At 32.2% G+C, this 15,000-nt stretch overlaps 1 protein-coding gene across 1 annotated transcript in view; it reads right to left on the bottom strand.

The window, feature by feature from the left end:
* The window catches only part of klar (klarsicht), a 715,886-nt gene that overhangs the window by 318,755 nt on the left and 382,131 nt on the right, over positions 1 to 15,000 (bottom strand). The window contains exons 6-9 of the mRNA XM_068361101.1: positions 11,738 to 11,876; positions 10,420 to 10,641; positions 9,454 to 9,652; positions 3,864 to 3,994 (exon numbers count right to left, since the gene is read on the bottom strand). Of these exons, the coding sequence (XP_068217202.1) occupies positions 3,864 to 3,994; positions 9,454 to 9,652; positions 10,420 to 10,641; positions 11,738 to 11,876 (691 nt within the window). The remainder of the gene's footprint in view (positions 1 to 3,863; positions 3,995 to 9,453; positions 9,653 to 10,419; positions 10,642 to 11,737; positions 11,877 to 15,000) is intronic.

Raw genomic sequence — 15,000 nt, 5'->3', positions numbered from 1 at the left:
AGCATTCTGCTTTTCCAACTAGACTTATAGCTTAGCAAGTAATAATAATAATAATAATAATAATAATAATAATAATAATAAGATGCAGCAAGGCTAAAAGGCAGGTGAGAAGGCAAAGAGGAAGATTTTGCACCATTGCTATCAGAATATCTAAAAACAGAAGTAAGAAAATATGTCTTATAAACGGTAATATAGAGAAATGAATGAGAGACAGATATGATGAAATGGTAAAGGAAACATTTATCTTTATAAAAGAATAATTTAGCTACATCATGGAGTATGCATACATAAAAGAATTAAAATATGTAAAGGTAAAAAATTTTAAAATTTGTACAAAAAAATATTGGAATAATTCAGGTAGTTTAATGAAATTCTATCGATTGAAGAAAAGTACAAGCTAAAAATACTGCCATGGCAGGACAACATAAGTGCCATCTCAAGAGTTTAGGAGACCTCTTGGGGAGATATAGTACAAGGACCATCCGGGAAGGTGATTTTCCGAGAACAACAGTCATTAAAAATCCGACCAGAAAATATGATAAAGAGGATGAGATGGGACCCAAAAAGTTAGAGAAAAGTAATACAATAATAACAAGGCAGATGGTTTACTGCATAAAAACTAAGGACCGGGACTGACAGAGCATTAGGAGAGCAGTCGATTTAACTTTACTTACATTCAAAAACTTGCAGAGCCTTGCCTGAAGAATTTCTATTATATGAGAACTTAAAAGAAGAGCAAGTTAGAGTTGAACAAGTTGAAACACAAGATAGGAGATGGTGAAAGCCAGGAAATAAAATCAAACACTAAATAAAAATGCAGTTGAGGACCAACGAATAGCTGTATGGATAATTTAGTCACATATACAAAATGCTGTATAAGGACTACTTCAATTGGCAAGAAGTGCCACAATCCCTCAAGAAGAAAAAATAGGAAGAGACTTCGAGAAATAAAAAAAGTGAGAAGTAATTTGAAGGAATCAATAAATAGCAAATGACAAAAACAGATGCAGTTAAGGGAAAAGATACTATCAAGAACCATTATTTTTGTTTACAGTAACACAAGGCACTGCAGAGAATCCCTGTCAATTAAGGTCATCATAAACTAAAATATTATGTTTCCTATGACTAAAGTTCAAACATTATGACATTCCATTATCTTCTAGAGTACCGTTTTTACAGAATGGTACATACTTTAAAATAAGCAAATTATGTTTGTCTAGTTAACAGCCTTAATCCATTTTCTTGATGGTAACACCATCATCAGGTTAACGATGTAATTGCAATCATTACAATAACCAACTATAGCAGATATGAATATGATCCTTCAGTCAGAAACATAATTGATTGTTCCTCCTTGATCTCTATGGCAGAGAACCTAAATATAATTAATTGAAAATTCATGTTGAATACGACTAATACAGCATAAACAAATATTTCAAAATAGAATTAAACTGAATAACATGTACTGTACATCATAGTCCATTAGCTTTAAAAAATTTCTATGCTTCAATCTTTCAATGCATATATCAAATTTCTGATAATATCGCATTCTTGAAATATAACCCATCCTTTCTTCTACACCAGGGGTTGGGTAACTTTTTTGGTGTTACCCAAAAATAATTTGTAATGAAATAAATTTACCCCTGACTTTGAAGTACTCTGGGGGACAAACCATTTTACTTATAAATTTAGAGCATAATAAACGAAAACAATATCTATATTGGAATCATGTTTAAATGTTTATTTCATTTATCATTAGGATGTAAAGGTCTGTCTTTTAGCATTATAGAGCCCACAAGAAAAATTATTGACTATCGTGTACAGTATTTCAAATTTATACTAAAACAAAATAAGAAAATTCTATTTAATCCACTATTATGAGGAAAATGTTTATCCTTTTCGGCACAAGAATGGTAGACAAATAAAACTAATGAAGAATTATTGAAAACTTGAATATTCTATTAATATCAGCTCCCTCGAGCTTTGGAAAAATTATACAGTTTCATCTTTGATACAACAATCTCAGTATCAGAAATTTTTTTGTCACTGCTACTTGGATGCTGTCTTCAGGATCCAACCGGGTTCTGTATTTTGTTTTTAGATTTACAAGGGTAGACAAACCTTGTTCGCAATAGTGGGTAGTTGTAAAGGTAGAAGCATTTCATTGCTTCAAATTGTGCAGTTTTATAAGCCTTTACAGCTTTTGCCATTTAAAAACTTGAGAGGTCATCCTTGTTCTCACATTTCACGCTAGTTTCACTGTTGGAACCCTTTAGGCAAATCAGCCAGTTCACATTTGACAGTATGGGAATCAAGATCTGGAAAGTAGTCACAGAATCTATTCTCAAGTTTTGGGAGGTGCCTTGTGACCAACTCCATATCACTAAGAATGCAGTCTTATCTCTTCCAAAAACTGGCAGGTTTGGAAAGACTGCCGTCTTAATGGCATTTACTTTCTGGTTCCAGTATTGTAGCTTTGATACAAAAGCTGAATTTTTTCCCTTGCTAAGATGATATATTTTCTTTTATAGCAATATCTTATTCAGCGCATTTACATGTCCAAAATGTCAGCAATTATTATTATCATTATTTACTAAGCTACAACCCTAGTTGGAAAAGCAAGATGCTCTAAGCCCAGGGGCTCCAACAGGGAAAATAGCCCAATGAGGAAAGGAAAAAAGGAAAAAAATATTTCAAGAGTATTAATATCGATATAAGTATCTCCCATATAAACTAAATAAAATTAACAAAACAAGAGGAAGAGAAATAAGATAGAATAGTGTGCTTGAGTGTACCCTCAAGCAAGAGACCTCTAACCCAAGACAGTGGAAGACCATGGTACAGAGGTTATGGCACTACCCAAGACTAAAGAACAATGGTTTGATTTTGAAGTGTCCTTCTCCTAGAAGAGCTGCTTACCATGGCTAAAAGTCTCTCTTCTACCCTTACCAAGAGGAAAGTGGCCACTGAATAATTACAGTACAGTAACCCATTGAGTGAAGAATTGTTTGGTAATCTGTGTTGTCAGGAGTATGAGGACAGAGGAGAATATGTAAAGAATGGGCTAGACTATTCAGTGTGTGTGTGTAGGCAAAGTGAAAATGAACCGAAACCAGAGAGAAGGATCCAATGTAGTACTGTCTGGCTGGTCAAAAGACCCCATAACTCTCTAGCGGTAATATTTCAACAGGTGGCTGGTGCTCTGGCCAACCTACTACCTATATAAGAAGATCTAGCCAAGTTGGTTTTCTCAAGTTGTCTACTAATTTGTGTTTCTGACCTATTAGAAACATTTTTCAATTCGGTATTAAGAACCCACACTCAATTTTTTTTTAACTATGATGCAAAACACATACTACTAGAGTACTAGACTTATTAAACATGTTGAATATATCGCATATAGACTAGACTATTATAATAATATAGAGGCAGTGCTAACCTCTGATATCAAATAATATAAAAACTGATACAGTATTTATCTATTTCTGTGATTTTGAAGATCCTTGGCTCCTCAATGCATTCTTTCTCCAATTTTCATATATGTTCACCCATTAACAACCAAATTTTCTAAATTACACCATTTGGGGGTAATTTACCCCTGTTCCCCAACCACTGTTCTACACTATTCCAAAAGACATTTTAACTGTTATCAATGCCTAATAATAAAGAAGACCTATAAACACAATAACATTTAAAATAAGCGTACTGTACAGAAACAGATGCCACAATAACAGCAGTAATATTTTCTAATCTGAATTGCTTTAATTGCGTTTTGTACAGATGTGAGATTTATAAACTTACCTGCTGAAGGAATCTTCCGGTTATCAATAAATTTATCCACACCAACATAAAGAACCACCTACCTGATTATCTTTGTAGTGGTCTTGTAACGTCAGAAGCGAGCATCCTCTCCGTAATCTACATGTAATGGGTTGAATTTGTTCTTCCATATCACTCAGCCACCTCTTTAAAATGGCTTCTTCATGAGCCAAATCTGCAATATAATAAAAATATATGAAGTCTTAAAGACATTGCAGCAATAACAATAAAAAGCAAACCAAAATTATTAGTGGACACAAATGTGTTGAATTTAAATATTCTGCTTTAATCATTTGGTCAGTAGTGTTTTAATGCCTTTTTCAACTTTTCACCAAGGTTTTAAGTGACCTATGGTTGCCCAAATTGTCAGTATCAACAACAATGAAAGGTAAAACACACAAATTAATTTGGGTTAAATTCCTCAAAGTATCTACAGTCTATCGCTATTTTTTCATATTAATGTAAATATTCAGTAGCCAATCTATTTGTCTTTACGTTCTCATATTTCTGAAATATTTCTTATCGTGAATAAAATAAGAATTAAACATTTAATTCTAACAGCTTTAAAATTCATTGGCATATGATACTGCAACCAATCACAGACATTAAATACTCCACAGTTACTATAGTAAATTATTTGAAAAAATGAACAATATGGAACTTTCACCTTAGGAAAGAAGAAAGCAACAAAGTCAAGATACTGAAATGTCGGGCAACAGAGTTGATAGCTACATGATCATCGGGTAAGATTAATATTGAAAAAACAAAAATAATGTACACAATTTCAGTTAAACTAAAAACAAGCAAAAATCCAAGTCAATTAACGGCTTCCTTGTTAAAACAAAATCTCTGTAGAATTAGCACTAAAAATATTAGTGCATTCAGTAATGTAGTATGACAACTAAGTAACTGCCTTAGTACTCTCACATGGTGTACTGTATTGCATTTAGTAAGGTACTTTAGACAGTACAAAGATTCTTAACAGTGCTCTGCTCCATTAAACCCAGGCTGCAGTACTTGTGTTTTTACATTTAATCTGTTGGCTTTATCCTCTTCTAGCAGGTGGTTCAATTGCTTTAAAAGCAGATTCCAAAAGGATTACAAATCTAAGTACTATTTACACATACACTAGTTTTTTAGAATTCATTTGTGACTGTTTATACTGTACTATAGTTAAACCTGAAGTTTGATGTACAGACAGTACACCCTCCTTATTGTTTAGTCTTTTATCTTAAACAAAATGCAAAACATTTCAATCCTTGATGGAGTGGCCTAAGTGAATGATGTTACTAATAAAATCTTCATCAATACCAGTCTTTAGTTTCTCATTTCCTTCTAGACCAACAAAAGCACAACGTATATTATGCATTAGGTTTATGCTATTTTGTACTGTAGATTATAAAATTATTTTGGATCATATAAAGTTGAAGGTTCTGAGTCGTATATCCACTAAACTCGGGGGTACAAGTATCAGCTGGGTAGGCTCAAACCTTCAACCATACTTCTCACTATGTTATGAGTATCATAACTACAAAGGTTATTCAATCTCAGAAGGAAACAACCTCTTATCAATGATGATTGTAAAAGCTCTAATAATTAAATGAGATGATATTACATATAAACTAAGAATTAGCACATTCCCATCTTCATAATAAAGTTAAAGGAAATTCATAGCATTCTCCAGGTAACTCTGACTGTCTAGTAGCCATACTCAATGACCAATAATACAACAGATACCAAAACTAAACTTCTCCTGAAGTGCTGACGGGGTCATCAAATCTCTTACATATGAAGAAAAAATAAACCTAATCAAAATGAAACAACGAACAACATAAGGGGAATACAGTATAACAAAATAAAACAAAATTGAGATACGGTAGTTTACATGTAGTTCAAACAGATAAGGATATATGTCAGGCTGCTCAAAATGTGAACACTTATCTTCCATTTAGATTTAACATGTATATTACCTCTTGAGCTAGTTTTTGTTGCTTCATCATCATCATCATATCAATAAAGGAATTATTCTGCCAATAGCTTAAGAGCTTTTGACTTTGCTTCCAAATCTGCTTGTGAAAAATTCACAAAAAAAAGGCAACACACAAGTCTGTTAATTGCTAGGATCTTTAAATAGTAATTACTGTAGAACTAAATAGCCTGTCCCACACATGACAAATTCTGGTGAAATTGGCATGGAATTTAGAGTACAGTATATTGGAATGGCATTTTGAGTTATGTATTGTATCTAAACTGGTCACAGTTGTATACAGAAGAGTCTGTTGTTCTGAATGAAAATTATAACCATTATTGATAGGTATATTTCTTCTTGGGTGTTGAGCTACCATATCAAGGACAAAGCTTGGTTCAAAGACAGTTGTAGATGTAATTTTTTAAAGAAACAGAAGGTTTATCTTCTTTACAAAAGTAATAGATCAGATTTGACTTGGAATAAATATACCCCTTTAAGAGTTCATGCAACAACTGAAGATGAATGAATTCTAATCATGAAAAAAAAAGAAACTTTTGGTACAACATGAACAAAAATGGTCAGTACAGATTTGCACTCTTTGTTGTAGATTAAAAAACATCATCGGTTACTTTAATCGGACAGCTTTGTCACTCACTGTCCAAATAAAACGACAACCATTAGTGAAAGTTTAGCTCATATGTTTGACAGTAACCAAAGCAATAAGACACTCAAACTGACTTATTCCTGTTTTTTCTAAAGCTAAACTAAACTCAATTTCTTGGTCCCATAAAAAAACAAAAATACTTGATTTTGATGCTTCCGAGATAGTAGACCTAAATGGGGATTTGCCTTTGCTTTATATAAAGGCAACTGATATTTTAGCTCTTAATGTTTCTATCATCTTTTAATAGTTTCCTAGTAGTAGTTCATTTTGCAGTTGTTGGAGAGTTGGTAATGAAGTGAATGGTTCAAGCAATGCATATTACTGTACCACCCAATTTCTATGATTCCCAGATCTAAATTTTCTAATGCCTGTTTGCAAAATATCTAAGTACATATACTTAATTTTATCATCTTTTCCCAAGCTTGTTATTCGACTTTTGCAAAGACCTTAGCGCATATGATGCTCTTTTCACTACTTCCAGCACTGTACAGAAATCCCCTGATTCTGGTCATAAAGTTTGTATGATAAGTCTTGACTTTAGAGCTACTTTTGACCATGTTAGTCATGAGGCAATTTGTTCTCAGACTCAAATACATGGGAATTTGTGGATAACTTCTTATTATATTTTCAATCTATACTGAAGATAGCAAAGAACAGTTGCTGATGGGATCCACAGTGACTACAGGAACACAATCCTTCTTATTACTGAAGGTAAAGCTCTTGGTCCTTTACTTTTTATATTACATATGAATATGTGGTTTTGGTTTTGTCTTAAAAGTAAACTTGTTGCTGATGCAAATGATGCTATCATTCTGCATCCATCCCATACCATGAATGTAGACTTGTGAATCTTTTAACTGATTATTATCCTTATTATCAGCTAAGCTACAACCCTAGTTTGAAAAGCAGGATGCTATAAGCCAAAGGGCTCTAACAGGGAAAATTAGCCCAGTGAGGAAAGGAAATAAGGAAATAAATAAACTATATGAGAAGTAATGAACAATTAGAATAAAATATTTTGAGAGCAGTAACAACTTTAAAACAGACCTTTCATATATAAACAATAAAAATACTTATGTCAGCCTGTTCAACATAAAAATATTTGCTGCAAGTTTGAACTTTTGAAGTTCTACTGATTCAACTACCCAATTAGGAAGATCATTCCACAACTTGGTCAAAGCTGGAATAAAATTTCTAGAATACTGTGTAGTATTGACCCTCATGATGGATAAGTCCCAATTATTAAAATTAACTGCATACTTTAGTGTTACGAACAGGATGGTACTGTCCAGGAAGATCTGAACGTAAAGGATGGTCAGAATTATGAAAAATCTTGGGCAACATGCATATAAAACTAATTCAACAACGTTGCCAGAGAATAGTATCTAGATCTGTAATAAAAAATTCAACAGACTGTAAGTTTCTGTCCAACAAATTGAGAAGAGAACCAACAGCTGATCTAACTAAAATTAGTACTGTACATAGCGCAAACTATGGGGAATGAAATTAGAACTTAACTAAAGTTTAAGCAAGATTTTTAAAATTTCTTATTCTCGGGTTCTCTACATCCATACAATGTCTTTGACAATATTCTTTTAATTACATGCAGCTCATACAAGATTCTAGATGTCATTCTTAACTGCATCACTTTTGAGAAAAATATCTAGTCTGTTTCTTCTTTGATTGCATAAAATATTGATATATTGAAAGTCTTTTAAGATTTGCAAGGACGTTTTTGTTTTCATTCTCATATTCTGCCGTGTTTTAAACATTGTATCGTTCAAGCACTGTAACCTCATCTTAGATTGTTGGCCAAAATCTTTTAGGTTTAAAACGTCCTTATTCCTGATCTGGGTGTTATTCTCATCAGTTGTTAAACTAGCTCATTAAACATATCAAATATGATTTTTCCTAATTCTGACCATCCTTTCAATTCAGATCTTTTTACAGCCTGGCCTATTCTTTCGTAAGACTCGGTGCATTCCAGCATACTACAAGTCTTTTTCCGGCTGTGACCAAATTGATGAATGATCTTTAGTCAAATACTTTACTTAAATCAGTGATTTTCTAAGTACAAACTTGGTCAAAATGCAATTTTGTTAACCAGGTTTGTTCCATAGTTTTACTTTTAATCATTTATTCAACACCAGTAATTTTGTTAATATGTTCTATTTATGTTGTTCCTCTTTTATAGTTTATTCTTTACTTCTTTGTTTCATTTCTGCACTTGACTGGTCTTCCTTGGGTTTGTAGCATTCTGCACACCAGCCTTTGGGTGTGCTATAAATGTGCCAGTCTCTTCCACAGTACTTATTTGAGAAGTAGCGTTAAATGGTAGTTCCTGAACTTCCTTCATTCACTATGGTACAATAATAGCAATAAAACACAATAACACCACATAAAGACCAATGGAGTACATTGCATAAACATATTTTATGCATGATTAGTAAATACCAACAGAGTAACTTAAGGGTAATTTTACCTTTTTCAGTTAGGACGTAAGAAATTTTCAATACTTCAGATAAAAACTTGGAAACAAAATGTCCTAATAAGTCTGAATATTCAAATCAATTGATCAATAGAAAAGAACCTGTAAACAATAGGTTTAAATTCTATATAAGCTATAATAAATTAAGATGGTTCATAACCTTCACATCTTGAGAATAAGGTCAGGAGATTGGCCCTAAACCAGATATCCAGAGAGATTAGTTTTCACAAGTAATATTGTACAATAACATTTACATTCTGAGGAAAACTAAACAAAAGAACAGTTTATACTATGGGTTTCATCTTAGTAAACAGTTCATGTTTCCAAGTAGTAAAATACTGCCAATACTTATTGTTTTCTATTTCGAAACATAATATTGATTAAAAAATCGACAATGTATATCGAATAGGACGAATTCTATTGTAAAGTCGATGACCTCACTAAAGGGTCAATATTGAATGAAAGAAACCTACACGAATCACTTTATGACAATAAAAAAAGAAAACAACGTACCCAACTCCACTTCAACTTCTTGGTTCCGTCCCTTAGCAGGAGTAAATGAACTTTGTAATTGATCCCACTTGTTATTCAGGTAATTCACTCTCCAGCTGATTTCTTCTGCGGATGATGGATATCTCTGAGCTACGCGCTCCCCTTGCTCAACGAACAACTTCCGTCGATAGGTTCGGCGGCGTAGCTCTTCCTGTTGGGCCTGAAAAAGGGTGAACACAGGTCAAATCTGGTGCAGACTTTTTTCACTTAAGAGCACCACAAAACATTTCATAAGGATAATCATATCAATGATTAGTTTGTCAATATGAACTAACATATGATGGCAAACTAAACTTCAATAAATCTCATTACAATAATATGATAGAAAATGCAAATTCTCTAGACCTTGTTAGGAGGTATACTTTACATGAATATAAAATATAATGACAAGTAACACGAAAAAAATATTTCACAATCCTTCATATACTTAATCTAAAAATATACCTACTGGATATTATTGTTAAAACTCAATATACCAGAAATTTGAAATGAGATGGAATTAAATTCCCGAAATATGACACACTAACAATAACTTATGGCAAGGCAAAAGAATAAGAAGGGGAAGATGCATTCAGTTCCTTTGTACATTATCTCGATAAAGAAATTAAAATAATCATTGGCCTTGACATCAATTACGTTAAAAAAAATCTATTCTCATTAATAGACTTCTTTTAGAGTAAAAACGACTATCAAGATGCATTATCAAGCAATCTAAACTTGGCAAAAAATCATCATACAAACTAACAGATCCCAAGAACAAATCAGTGATTCAAACACGCAAATTAAGTTTAAAAAGACCACAGCACAAAATAAGTTCCCTAACAAAAACAATAACTTAGAGAGTTTAAAATTTTAATAATATCCAGAATTAAAGGTCTTTTCACAGAATTATACTAATTAAAGACATCCCTACAGGCTTACACTCACCATTTTGGCCGCCTTATCGGGTGGATTTGAGTGGGAGTAGAGTTTGAGCTGCACTTGAATGAGCCATTCATAGAGTTCATTATACTGATCTAAAAACTCTGAAAAGCTCCAGATATAAGGGGGAGACACGTCACCACTATCCCAGCTCAGCTCGAACTCTCCTGACGAAGGAGCTTCATTGGACTCGCCAACCTGGAAGATTGTATCCATTTTACAAATGGCCTACGAAAACGGAAAATAAATTTAGTTGATGCCTCTATTCAAAGATAACCGGACAAATAGTCAGTAATGATAAGCGAACAGAGTATAGGTGGCGTAGGCCCATATCTTCCGAATTTTCTCCCCAAAATTTAAAATAGCTTTTAAAAAAATGTGTCTAAAGTTAGAAATTGAGTTCAATAAGTGAAATTGGGTTTGACATTTAAAACACTGCAAATAAAGAAAAAGACAAGTAAAGTGAAAAACTTAAGAAAAAAAAGGAAATTAACTCTGAAAAAAATATTGACTCGTACGTCAATACTGTATAAACAATATATATTCATGGAGTTAAAAAAAGTGACGTTCCCCAAAATATTTTAAATTTAATTGGAGGTTTACCTTGTTCTAATATTAATAATAATAATAATAATAATAATAATAATAATAATAATAATAATAATAATAATAATTCATGATCATTTCAAAACTGCTGATAGGATTATAATCAATATTTTTTGCAACTTGAAGGGGAATAAACTTCGACCGATGATTAGAGGACATTGAAATCTCTAACACATTTTCATTACAAAAACAACAATATTCATATGTAACTTTGAACCGAACCATACGCTCTAAAACACATCACAAGAATCCCAAATTAAAAAAAGAAAGCCCTTCATGTATGGTTTCGTCAAAGTGTACGAACATAATTTGTTTACTGTTTGGTGTTGTGGAATATACGGCTATTAGGGACTTTCACTCCCAACACCTCCCAGCCCATGATCATATTTGTTTGCGAGTCATGAAAACCTAACTTTACATTCCACGAAGTTATTCGAGTTTAAATTTATGCGAAAATGCAATATGCAAAGCAGCTATAAAACTTAATTATGAATATCACAATCATAATCAAAATCTCAATCAATAATATTAGTAAGCCTGATAATAATCATTTAAATAAAAATAAATAATTAAAGTAATAATAATTTAAATTACAATGAATAACAATAATATACAAAATATGAAAATAACCACTGTAGTAATGGTTAAAATTACAATTACTAATTAAAGAAAAATATCAAAATAACAGTAGTAACAATGGTATGACTATTTCTTTTACCTGGCATGAGTCTGGAATAAGGTTGCTGCCCATGATGTAGTCGTAGGGTTCCTGGATAGAGGCCCAGAAATCTTTGTTGCCCTCTTCCTTGTCTGCCGGACCCCATGATCTGCGAGCTGCATCTCGCTCACTACTCCGTCTGGAAAATAAAACAAGTTGAAAAATAATACTTAAACTTAAGAGTATATACAAAAAAAGTTCAGAAAGTGGTGCTTTTAATAAAAATGGACACACCCATATATATATATATATATATATATATATATATATATATATATATTTATATATATATATATATATATATATATATATATATTTATATACATATATATGTGTATATATATATATATATATATATATATATTTATATATATATATACACAGTAAATATATATATATATATATATATATATATATATATATATATATATATATATTTCATTTCCCACGCCTATTGACGCAAAGGGCCTCAGTTAGATTTCGCCAGTCGTCTCTATTTAGAGCTGTTAAATCAATACTTCTCCATTCGTCATTTCTTACTTCAGGCTTCATAGTCCTCAGCCTTGTAGGTCTGGGTCTTCAAACTCCTCTAGTGCCTTGGGGAGCCCAGTTGAAAGTCTGGTGTTTTATATATATATATATATATATATATATATATATATATATATATATATATATATATATATATATAGGCGAAACAGTCCTTCACACTATGTTACTAACCACAATCTTGCGTTCACTAGTAAGCTTCCTGGTTATCAAGTGCCTTCCTTTCCAATAAGTCACTGAGACCGCAAATCCAAACCCTTCTAAGCTCAACTCTCCTTGTACTTCCTAGCACTTCTGAATATATTCCCTCTCCACCAATTCCTATTCATCCACTATTTCCACAAGACAGATCCACTTTAAAATACAGTACTCTTATTAATCAATTAACCTATGATAACATTTTTTTACCATTATCATTCAATAAGTATTTTCACATTTCTCAACAATTCAGTTTCTCTTGTACAGGATATACTTAAACCATTTTCTTTAAATTATATTCAAGATACAAACTTAACTAAGAAAACTAATTACATCAATATATTCCATACGTTACCAACAATGAATTGAACATCAACCTTTGTATTACTAGGCGCAATTGAATAAGAGCTGCGTGTATCAATATTTGACGGCTAAAAAGCCCAGCTTTGATAATCGCATGTTAGTCCTTTAATATTAAAAACTAAAAAATACAGCGTTAATCTTATAACATATACTTGAAAACGTCTTTCTTCTAGTATACCCAACTTCCAACACCTAAATACTTCAAAAACTTGAATGCTCAAACATCCAATGTTGATAACGGACTTTTACAAAATTCTCCAATCTTCCAGAACAATTGCCTCTCGACGAACAACCAATTTCCAAAAATAAGAGAGAAGTAGAACATCTGCACCATGAGTAAGCTAAATCTCCCGTGACAAAATTACACGCAAGCACCCTTGCTCTGTAACACGACATATCCAGCGGACACCCGCCCCTCCCACCGGCCTCCAAGCCAGCTATTTGGCTCTTGGAAGTCACACAACCTCCAATACTTATTTAATCTTGCTTAACAAAAATCCCTGTGATTCATTGACGACTGACTAGGAAAATAAATACATTTATAAAGTATACACACACACACACACACACACACATATATATATATATATATATATATATATATATATATATATATATATATATATCATTTATTACACATATACATATATATGTATATATATATATATATATATATATATATATATATATATATATATATATATATATATATCATACAAATAAAAGACATTTCAATTTATTTAGTCGAATACTTGTTATAATTTGACTTGTTCAAAACTGTGATTCCGCCGAATACTTTGAGATTAAGTAATATAACAAGTTTATTACGAAAAGTCATGCTATTAGATTAAAGAAGAATCTATCAACCAAACTTTATTGACAAATTTCATTTAAAACACTTTGCATCTCGGTTTATATTCAAAGATGAACACTACATTCAAACTTTAATGCTATATAAAACATTTTTTTTTTTACAGAATAATTGCTGATCTAACTATAATAAATAAAATCTTTAAAACAACATCTAACAGTAGACAAAAATAAGGCCAATGATCCTGGGCAGTTATTCAAATCCGAGAGCTTCTGTCTCAGCCTCATGAAACATTCATAAATGATTGGGTGAAAAAGGAAGGGCCAACTGAAAGGTCATTTTGCGTTGCGCATAAGACTGAAAACAGTGACCCAGTCCTCAGATCGCAACATAGACCACTGATGACACAAGGAATTTTAATTATACGATATAAAATTAACAAAAATAACGAGGCATTCAAAACTTGGGCAATACACAAATCACAGCCTTCGAAATCTACAAACTGATCGTGGAACACAATAATGGAAGAAAGCCTAAACGTAGATTGCACCCAAGTTCTATTCATATTTAGGATATTCATTTTTAACGAAAATATAAGTAGAAGAAAACAAAATACGTAAATAAAAGAACTTGAAAACTGGTCACAATAAATATATCTTTGTTGAAAGAACAAATATTTTTTTATTTGCAACGAGAAACTATATGAAATAAATGCTTACTTAAAGCATAAAGTTCCTTAATGACCGAGTAAGGCAAGTAAGCATCAATACGGCATCACTTGACGTCACAGGTTTAAGAAGTGTCGTATGAGAAATACCGTCATGTTACAACAGAAGTTAAAAGCGTATCGACTCTGTTGCACCTTCTCAAGTCTTGTGTGACGTCAAATGGCTTCCAAAAATAGCAGGTCAACTAAAATGTCAAAATGCTTCATGAAACTAAAGATTTGGTAACTGATACTGATTAATGTACTTATCAGGTGGTACAACAAGTTATCATGAATCTAATGATTAACAAGTGCAAATTCACTGGGATTATATCAACAATATCAAAGCAAGTTGAGATTCGTGTGATAAGTCATGTATGAAGTGGCTAAGCGTAAACTGAAGGACTTTAAACAAAAACCTACATTGAATGTAAATATATTGCGTCATTCTAAGAATCACCAACACTGATCTAATATGACAAAACTTTCACGTCTTTAAGCTATTTAAATAGATGATGTCCACCTATAATTTCATCAATTCTCATCAATTTCTTGGATGGACACCGACAAAGCTTATACTTGGGTCACATTGTATGACCTTCCTTTAAAAGTCAATGGTGACGACTGACAGTCAAT

Source organism: Palaemon carinicauda, chromosome 37 (genome assembly GCF_036898095.1).
Source record: "Palaemon carinicauda isolate YSFRI2023 chromosome 37, ASM3689809v2, whole genome shotgun sequence".
Lineage (NCBI taxonomy): Eukaryota > Metazoa > Arthropoda > Malacostraca > Decapoda > Palaemonidae > Palaemon > Palaemon carinicauda.
The sequence above is the reverse complement of the archived record's forward strand: the minus strand, read 5'-3'. Positions and strand labels throughout refer to the sequence as shown.